Source organism: Microtus oregoni, unplaced genomic scaffold, assembly GCF_018167655.1.
Source record: "Microtus oregoni isolate MIOR12 unplaced genomic scaffold, Mior012 000014F_ref0000157, whole genome shotgun sequence".
NCBI lineage: Eukaryota > Metazoa > Chordata > Mammalia > Rodentia > Cricetidae > Microtus > Microtus oregoni.
This window is the reverse complement of record NW_024543073.1, coordinates 2,236,634-2,246,929: the sequence shown is the minus strand read 5'-3', so window position 1 is coordinate 2,246,929 and position 10,296 is coordinate 2,236,634. Positions and strand designations below refer to the sequence as shown.

The following is a 10,296-nucleotide window of genomic DNA, read 5'->3' as shown; positions in this document are numbered from 1 at the left end:
TTTATGGTTGGTTTGGGGCGCCAGCCACTGAAAACAACGCTTTATACTTACGCATCTCCAGTCTCTTATTCTCATGGCATTGCAGTGAGATAAATGCTTTCATTATCCTGATTTCAGAGATAAGGAAATCGAGACCCAGAAAGGTTACATGAGTTGAGTTGTTCAGTTTGTATGGCAAGCAGTGGGGAGAACAGCAATGTTGGGTATTTGAAACATTTTACTCTCATTTTTAGGAAGAGGTTGATTCTCAGTTTGGTAAGCTTATTTTTCAGGACTTCTCTTAGTGCCAACATTGTATACTTAAGTCAAATTTCTGACTCAATGGTATTGTTTTCAAGACCTTTTGTCATACCATTCTCTCTCTCTCTCTCTCTCTCTCTCTCTATATATATATATATATATATATATATATATATATATATAAAATTACACTTGTTTGTTTGTGTAAGTGTGTGGGTGCTGTCTTGCCAGGGAGTGCGTGTGTGCAGGGGTAAGAGGACAGTTCTTCAGGGTCAGTTCTTCTCTTCCACCAAGCTGGTTCCAGGGATCGAACTCAGACCATGAGGCTTGGCTGCAAGTTCCTGAACCCTTGGGTCATCTCACCTAATAGTGGGTTGCCATGAAATTTTATAAAATGACTTTGTATCACTTGCTTCTGTGGAGAATGGGTAGTTTTCTGCTGTGTACCTTTCCTTCCTGAGAATTTTTTTTAAGTCTTAAGTTTTTATTTGTATATAGTTTCAAGTATACAGGAAATTTGTCAAAAATAATAGCACTAAAATGCCTATGGCTTTTACTGTGACTTGTCTGTTGGCAACACACTCCCTTCATCTTTTTGTACTGTCTTCCAATATGCTAGATATGAAGACTATGATGAAACAGAGTACTTTAAAAGCCACTTAAAGATTATATGTACATTTTCTCTTCCCCCTAAGTACTTCTGTCTTTTCTGACTGTCTTTTACATAGTTGCAGTACAGTAATCAGTTTTAGCATATTTAGCGTGGATACAGAACTTTCCATGGAAGACTATTCTGAGTCTGTGCCTTACAGCATCTCTCATTCTTAGGTCCAGTACAGTCTTGCAGGTGCCCTTTAGTTATCTTGTTGGAGAGTGATTTCAGTTAACGCAGATTTAATCTCTGTCATCCTTCAGGAAGCATATTCCATATAGTCTACAAAAATCTAAATTTGAGTGACATTTGACAAGAGTTGGGCTTTTGACTTATTTTTCTTTTTATATTTTGCAATTCGGAAAGATTAGGATGTATCAAACCAATATTAAGATTGTTTACTAGCGACTGTTTCTCCTAATTGTATGTTATTATTAGATAAAGTTTAAGTTCCATAGTTTCCAGTCATAGTTGAAATTCCAAAAATAATAATATTAATCTTTGAAAAGAGATGTCTAGAGCTGGGCATGTAACTCAGGGGTGGAGTGCTCATCCACAGAGTTCTTTTCTTCCTTTTTTTTGTGAGGAGCGGGTGCTAATGAAGCTAATGAAAGATTGGTGGGAGGTATGCCGCTCTGAGAAGGAACTTGAGGTACGGGTATCTAAAAGAGGCACGGTTGATACTGACAACTCTGGACCACAATTTTAAATACATAACTTGGATGCTGTTTAAAAGGCAAGCAGTCTGATTTACCAGTCCTGCTGGCAGAGAGGTACACCAGTGCCCGCTAAGTGTAGTGTTTTTACCTGATTGCTGATGCAGCTTTAAAAGTGTGTAGGATCCCAGGGTGAAGTCACAAACCCACTTCAGGAAGGTTCAAGAAGCTGTACCTGGCCAGTTCTCTTTAGAGGCTTTCCCTAGTGGAAGCCAGGAGCTTGTCTGTCCTGGAGGATTTAAGAGCCTCTTTTTATGGTTAATGGAATGGGTTAGATTTCTGCACCTCTGTTTCCCCTTTTCCTGGAATCTGGGAGACAAATTCTCTGGGCTCCTTGTTCCTACCTAATTTCTTCTTAGGTGACCAGTTGAGAGTCAATGGTCTCTGATGGTAATTTTTCCTAATCACTCATAAGAGAAAGGGATAAACATAACAACTAGGACCTAGGTATTTGAAAGAGTATTCTTGTTTAGCACTGGAGATATTGGTTGCTTTTGGCTCTTCCCTCCTAGTTTTGTTCACTTCTTCCCAGCTGACATTCACTGATGTTTTAAACGTGCTTAGGCTTGGAATCTGAGGTAGTAGAAACCTGTGGTAACGATTTATGTATTCCTGTGTCTTACAGAGACCATTGTGTCTGAGTACCGTTCTGGGGCTCTTCCATGTGTTGACAGGTTTTTCCTCCCACCTTGGATCACAGACATCATGGTGGAAGTCATCTCCACTCTCATCTTACCAAATGTCCCATCACTATCCTTCCCATTCCAGTACCTGTAACTGGAGTTTTGACTGTGCTTGTCAAGTATGTATCAGTCTGTTTCTACTTTTCCTTGGGATGCACGGCATTGCCTTTTTAATTTTATTTTTGTGTATGTCTGTGTGTCTGAGTGTGCACACATGCATACAGCTGTGCACTGAGGCCAGAAAGACCATCAGATCCCTTGGAGCTAGAGTAATAGGCAGCTATGTGCTGCCTGATGTGGGTGCTGGGAATTGTACTCTGGTCCTCTGGAAGAGCAGCAAGTGCTTTTAATTGCTGAGGAAATTCTCTAGCAAATGTTCCTCTTAAACACTAGGAAACATGCTTGACTTCGATGAGTTCAGTGGGCTACAGTGGACTGATGGTTGTGACAAGACAGCTAGGACCGGGCCATGGTGGCTCACGCCTTTAATCCCAGCACTCGGGAGGCAGAGGCAGGCGGATCTCTGGGAGTTCGAGACCAGCCTGGTCTACAGAGCTAGTTCCAGGACAGGCTCCAAAACCACAGAGAAACCCTATCTCGAAAAATCAAAAAAAAAAAAAAAAAAAAAAAAAAAAAAAAAGACAGCTAGGACCAGTAAGGAGAAGGTGCTCATAGGGATACTGTATGGTATACACAGAGTATATACAGTTTACACATAGTATACATAGTATACACAGTGTAGAGTATACATAGTGTAGATGTACTTCAGGGAGGAAGTCACATCTACAGTGCCTGTTGATACATGCCTGTCCTGTAAGTGTGTATTTAAGGCTGGAGAGATGGCTCAGCAGTTAAGAGCACTTACTACTCTACCAGAACACCAGGGTTTGGTTCACAGAATTCATAATGCAGCTCACAACCACCTGTAACTTTAGGCATAATTAAATCCACGCAAATAAGATAATTGTAAAAATTGATTTATGTATGTTTCCTTGCATGTGTGTATGTCGTGGACATGTCTGGTGATGGATTTTATAGAACTGAAGTTAGCAGACGATTGTAAGACATATAGGGTTTGGGGAACCAACCCTGCCTCATCTGTGAGTGCTCTTAACTGTGGAGCCATCTCTCTAACCCCGATTTGTAACTTAGTTTTTTCACTTTTTAAAAAGGTGTGCGTGCACATGCACATGAGTGTAGGTGCCCTCAGAGGCCAGAAGAGGGCACCAGATTCATTGGAGCTACAGGAAACCCAGCTTGGGTCCTCTGGAAGTGGATGGACTGCACCCTCTTAACCTCTGAGCCACCTTTTCAGCACTGGGTGATTTGTATTTTACCCAACTTTACAGCAGCTATTGCTCTCAGCATTTGATCAGTGCTAACTATATCCCTATATCATGTGCATTTCTTTTTTACTCAAAAGCCAAAATAAGTTACTTTTCATTGACAGACACTGAGACCATTGGCTTTTTAATTTTTTTTTATTTTTTCACTCATCATTTATTTACAAATACACATTATAACTTTTATATACATTGCACATTTACATGGTAGAAAAGTACAAAACTATATATTTAAATGAATTTATATTTAACTTGCCATGTTTGAAAATATAAAATTGCATCAGAAAAAAGTATTATGAAAAGCAAGAAACTTGAACTGATAAAGCTTTGATGGAACTTTTAGTGACACATTGGTTGAAAAAGAACTAATTGAGAAGGTACAGCCGACTACCTCAAAGGAAACAGCGAATGACAGGTTGGAAGCGTAACGATCACCTTCCTTTCGTCTCCTGACACCCCACGTCACTATATCTTTGGATCTGCAACATCATAAAAGTACATTTCTCGATTCTTAAAGCCTCTCATCCTCTCTCACAATGTTTTCACCAGAACAAGGGCACGGAAGCAGACGTTCCTTCCGAGATGTATATCCTCTGTACCTTGTATCTGAGGCAGAGTTACGGTGCCTTTTGGTCAGTCAAGATTCCTTGTAAACAGAACCCGAAGGATCAGGTATGTACAGAGTAGGCAGCTGAGAATCCAATAAATAAACATGACAGAAACTGACATGCAAATTTGTTAAGAGGTGGGAAAGAATCTAACAGCAGTGAAATGAAGGGAGACAGATGAGTGAGTGGGTCATTAGGAATGGACTTCAATGGTTTACGAGGGGGGGGGGAACGGCTTTACTTTACAAGCAAGAGACCTCACAATAAATAACAACCGCTCTTCCTTTCACGAATAAATTTCTTCAAAAACAAGGTGTACAGTCAACCAGACATTTTATGTATAAATTATAAAACATGACACAGTATAAATAAACGTCTACAAGTCTCAACTATAGGCCTCATCCAGTAGACCACAAAATGACAATCTCTCCATGCCCAGTGAGTAACAATGTGGCCCGGGAGAGAGCTTTAGGACAAAGGTCCTTTCATGTATAGTTTTCCCCCCAAATAAATAAGCATACACTTATTTACATTATGCACAATATATTTTTTCTTATTTTCTTATCTATCTTTTTTTTTCCTTTTTTTTCCCCCTTTCTCTTGTTGTGTTCTGTTTTGCCCAAAGGCTATGTCAACCCTGAACACTGGTGGAGCGTTTACCACTCTAGAATGGAAGAGATAGGAAAGCTGTAGTCCTGGTCTTCCTCCTCCTCCTCTTCCTCCGTATCTTCCGAGATGGCTAGATGGGGGAATACAGGGGGAGCTGTTGTTTAAACACGGATAACAACAGCGCAGAAGCAGCTCAGTGTACGTTTTCAAAGCCCTCTGATACAGCTGCATTACAGCGTTGCATTTTTTTTACATGACTTGCAGTGTGATGCGTTTTGTTGGCATCTGCAGTTACGCAATAAAGTTTACTTAAACACACACAAACAAACCACCATAATCTATGAAGTCAAAATTGCAGAAAGTTCTGGAGAATCAATGGCTCAGGTTTTACAGGCAGATTCCTGAAATCAGATAAAAAGCGCTCTTGTGTTCTAGGTATAACTGCTTTTCTCCTTAATTCAGAGTTAGTAGCCGCGACTGCGATAAGCCACAGCCCAGGTGTGATAATATAAAGCTGTCTTTGAAAAAAAGAAACCCACAAACTTTTGAAGCAGTTAGTTTAGATTCCAGTGTTAACGAGGCAACAGCAAAGCAAAATACTAGGAGGAAAGAAGGAGCATCAAACAGCTGGAGAGTGGTTTTCAGAGGCCACCCTATGGTAGGCCATCGGGTCGATCCTAAAAAGCCAGGAAACACTGCAGAGAATTGGGCTGAGGACCAACGAATTGCTGGCGATTTAGCAGCTACCTAGCTTTACCAGAAACAGGTTTACCCAGCAAGGTCTGTGTCCATTCCCCAGGGTTGCCTGGAAATGCCTTAACATGGCAGCAAGGTTAGAAATCACACTTACAATTGCAAGATCCGGAGTGCTTCACCTCGAGCAACACGCCGGAGGAGCAGGCAGCTTCTTTCATGGCGCACTCGCTGGCGTACGTGGCGTTGTCACTGGCGCAGACTGGCTCATCAGACTTACTCTCAGGGCAGAGCTCATCACAGAGGGAGCAACGGCCTCGGCCAACCTTGAAATCCCACAGGCATTTTTTCCCACTGCCACACTGAATGTCTTCACAGGACTTTGCTTCTAGGATAAAATACACCTGTGATGAGCAAACTGAAGGCTCTCATTTCTTCCCCTTTTCCCTTTCTTCCATTCCCTGCTCGGAGATGCACATATTATACATATTATCTCTTACTAAAGGGGGTAATGAAGGTGCTCTATTACAATCACACACACACACACACACACACACACACACACACACACACACACTGTTTTCTGCTTCTAGCTGGTCCATCAATACGTCAAGAAGACAATGGCGCTTGAGGAGAAATGTTTTGGTTAAACAGTTTCACCCAAGCTGAGGACTTGGATTTACTCATTGAAGAGCCCCACACAACCAGAACAGATTTTTTTTTTCCTCTCCCGTCTCTTTTCTTTCTTCAATCCAGAATACCTACTGATACATTTTCCCTCATAGGCTAATCCAATCGATCTGCCCAGCAGACAGGTGGCCTTTCTCAGGTGGCAGGCGCTAGAGTAAGTCACTCCATCGTTCCCACACAGGTACTGCTCAGAGGAGGAGGGCTCTGGGCAAATCCGATTACAGGTCACACAGTAGGCATTATTGGTCTGGTCCACCACACAGGTTGAGCTGCCCGGACAGAAAACATCCCTGCAAGTCTCTGGAGAAAAAAAAAAGAGGGAGACATTTCAATAGGCACCTTCTGGTCCTTAGGGAGGAAACGCTTGATGTTATGAAGGAAATCATTAAAGTGAGGCATCCAGATTTTAACAGGCATTTGGGGAACCCGGCTGTTTCCCAGAGGATCTGTGACTCCAGGCTGGCTCCTTCATTACCCTTTTGGAGTTAGAAAGGAGCCCCTTTATTTGGTACCATTATTCTGATTCCCGGGCTCTTTATGGAAGCTGTACTATCCCCCTTGGGTCTTCAAGGGTCTATGAATGTATAAGATACTGAAGGGTGGGACCTACTTTTACATTTGCCCTGATATTGAACTTCCAGCTCCGGCTGCTCTTTACATCTGGCCTTGAGGAGAGCACATTCGTTGCGGTACGTTTTCCCGTCCAGCCCACACACTGGACCCTTCCAGGTGATGTTGGAACAGTCCGGGGCACAGACGCAGCGGGGTTTATTCTTCTTGTTCATGCGGCATTTTTTTCCAGGTCCGCAATCCACATTCTCACACGTTTCTAGGAGTTGGAAAGAGGCAGGGATTCAAACCAAGGCCATGCAGTTGGCGGATCTGAAGGCGGTGGGGTAGGGGAGTGGGGGGGTAGGGTAGTGGTCTCAAATGCCTTGCGCAATCCTGCATCTGAAATGGAGGGCCCCAGGCTGTCTACTGGAAGACTGGAAGGGATGGGGGTTGGGGATTTCAGGCCACGTCCTGGATACAAATTCTCTCAAAGACCACACTGGTTGGCCGCTTTCACTACCACACTCAGCTAAGAAGCCTGGGACCGACCTCTTCCGACCTTGTTTTGCCTACAGCGCGAGCTGGATTCCACCTAGCTAACTCCACCGGGGGAAACGTGGAGAAACCGAACAAAATTCTGCCAGTCCTCAGCCCCAGCCAAGCAGTGGGAACACTGAGGGCAAGACGCCCTCTACTGAGGGCCTGCCGCCTAGGGAAGAGGAGGCCCACCTTTACAGGGGATGCAGTTGGGGGCGCCCCCGTTGAAGATCATCCACTTAAAGAGAGTATTGTCGTTCACATCCTCCTCGGTCCAAGAGGTGCTCAGACGGCCGGTACTGCAGCACTCTTCTTTGCTCAGTTCTGTCTTATACAGGACCTGGCAGCGGCCGTTCTTTGCTTGGCGGAGCCAGCAATTACCAGCTGTGAAGAGACAGGGATCAGGAGGTGAATGAGTGAGCAGCGGGGTAGGGGACGGAAGGCTGCTAGAGCCCGGAAAGAGGCCTGGTGGGTCTGGGGACCAACTGATCAATGAAGGGAGGGGGGAGGGGGAAGAGCGAGGGAGAGAGGGAGAGAGGGAGAGAGGGAGAGAGAGAGAGAGAGAGAGAGAGAGAGAGAGAGATATCTCCAAAGGGAGAGTGGGGAAAGACCCATCACCGAGGTGGGAGGTGGGTTAGAGCCGCCGCCGCAGCGCGCTAGCCATATCAATGTCGGTTACCAGTGACCCAGACACAACACGTGCAGCTTGCATTGACTTTTACTAGACTGTTTACTTTTATTCGTCCCATTTCATAACCTGCAGCGACTGGAAGAACAGATTAAAGAACCTGACAAAAACAGGATGCGACGGATGTTTTTACATGTTGGTTTCATGTAGGCGGTAAGAGAATTATTTGTGACAGGGGTTAAGAAAGTAGAGAGGAGACGTGGAAGGGAGGAAAGGGAGGGAGCGAGGGAGGGAGGGGGTAGGGAGAATGAATATGAATTTTCAGAAACAGATCAAGCCAAAGACACTTGTGAAAAAATGAAAGCAAAAAAGCAGCCGGGCCCAGCCTGGATCTGCCCTGTGCGGCCTCGAGGCGCAGCCCGCCCGACGGGCCCGTTTTGCAATCGGCCAGCCCGGAGCACGCCCGCAGCCACCGCGATCTTTCGAAATCTCCGAGGGCTGCTTTCCCTGGCGCCCACGTCCGGGCACCCAGGCAGCGCCCCTATCAGAAAGGCGGGCTGCCCAGCCTAGTGTCGGGCAGACGGCTAGGGCCAGTGCCCGGGAGGGCAGCTTACAACACACAAAACCTTGCCGCTCTAACAGGCAAAGCAGCAGTGTTAGGGCGAGGGGGAGGTGTCCACCGGGTCACATATACCTACCTCATGTCTACCAAGAACTCTTTGCTAATAGTTTCCTCCCCTAACCCTTCCTATGCGTTCGGACTTTGGACAAGAAGACTTCTCATGAATCACCGAAGGGACTCGAGCAACTGGAGCGCAAGCTGCACGATCACCACTATTAAAAAAAATCCTGCCCGGAGACTAATTGTAATAAAACAAATCCATTTTTAGAATTTTAGAAGCTAAACTTCAAGAAATGTGCTCTTTAATCCATGTCAGAATTTAAATCGCTCGTGGACTGCTTATCGTTCCACAGAAAGTTAACAGGATGAACGAGGCAAAGTGGAGAAAACTGCAAAGTCCTTAAACCACTTCGGGGCTAATAACTTGACGTGTCCCTTTTCTTCTCCTTTTTCGCGGGGTTTAGGGAGAGGGGTGGAAGGAGCATCCACCAACACTACGTCCCTTTAAAAATCTCAGTACCCACATTTCCAAGTTTGGGCAAAGTTTCTGAAACCACGTCCCCCAGCCACCCAAGAAAATTCGGTATCACCCATCCCCCACCCAAGTCTTTTTTTTTTTTTTTTTTAAAGTCACCAAAAGATATGGAAGGAAGATAGGTTAGATTGCTAAGAGGTCGACTGTAATCTCCAGGCGACGGATGCTTGCCCTTCTCCCGAGCCAACCAAGGGGAGATAACATCTAAAGTCATTATGGCCAGAACTTGGAGCATCTAGCCCTAACTAGTGAGATTCCAGCTCCCCAACTCAGGCCCTTTCCTTTTGGAGGATAATCCGGCTCTAAACTCTGTTCTCTATCCTCAAGTGTCACTGCTTCAACCCTTTCCCTCTTCTCCCGGAGTAGCCGAGTGATTCCAACGTCTTCAGAGAGCAGCGTCGGTCAGAACAGACCAAGTCGAGACGACAGAAAAGTAGAACCCCTGCCCCAGTCGAGCCTCCGGGCGCATCCCCCCTCCACTCACCCTGGGCGCTGCGGTCCTCCATGAACTGGCAGAGTAGCAGCAGCAGGAGGCAGAGCCCGCCGGGCTGGTGCCTGGCGCAGACCATCCTGGGGCAGGCGCTGGGCGAGGAGCGCGGCGGCGGGTGGCTTGGGCGAGCGGCGCGCGTCGCAGAGCGAGCGGCGGAGGGCGCAGCGATCCTGGCGCAGCCCCGCGCTCGCCACCGGCCGCCCGCGCGATTCAATGGACGTCAGAAGCCGGGCGCAGCCGCGCTTTAAATCTAGACGGGGGTCTTAAGGTTTGAGGTGGGCGGTCTCCCAGTGTGTGGGGCTGTGGGAGGGCGGCTGCGACCGAGGGTGTGCCGACTCTTTGGGGGTGGGGAGCTTTTAAAAGTTCAGTGTGAATCAGGTGACATTTCCCACCTTCTGGAAACCCTTCCCAATTATCTGTCGGAGGTGCCCGAAATCAAAGAGGCAGGAGGGGAATCGCCGAGTTCTTATTTGCGTAGAAGCGGGAGGGGTGGGGACGGGGAGGGGGGGGCTGGGGGCGACGCTTCGGGGGTGGAGAACACCCACCAGTCCTGCACGCCGCCGCTCAGAGCCGGCGCGCCCGGGGTGGCGTGCGAGTGTGTGTGTGCGCGCGTGTGTGCGTGTGCGCGTGTGAGTGAGGAGGGCGCTGGAGGAGGCGCCCAGCGGCGCGAGGGGGGACCCCGGGAGTTGGCCCCCGGC

At 46.6% G+C, this 10,296-nt stretch overlaps 1 protein-coding gene across 3 annotated transcripts; it reads right to left on the bottom strand.

Annotated features, from left to right (window-relative positions):
* Positions 1–3,753: 3,753 nt before the first annotated feature.
* Positions 3,754–10,018, bottom strand: Fst (follistatin). Of its 3 annotated transcripts, none has more exons than XM_041663795.1 (6): positions 9,593–10,018; positions 7,516–7,707; positions 6,845–7,063; positions 6,310–6,534; positions 5,702–5,932; positions 3,754–4,981 (listed from the first exon to the last, which is right to left on the bottom strand). In XM_041663795.1, the coding sequence occupies exons 1-6, from the start codon at positions 9,675–9,677 to the stop codon at positions 4,899–4,901; spliced, it is 1,035 nt and encodes a 344-aa protein (XP_041519729.1). In that variant the 5' UTR covers positions 9,678–10,018; the 3' UTR covers positions 3,754–4,898. The 3 variants fall into 3 exon arrangements, with proteins under 3 accessions (XP_041519729.1, XP_041519730.1, XP_041519731.1); XM_041663796.1 differs by having other exon boundaries at positions 5,702–5,929; XM_041663797.1 differs by lacking the exon at positions 3,754–4,981 and adding an exon at positions 4,990–5,252.
* Positions 10,019–10,296: the final 278 nt, after the last annotated feature.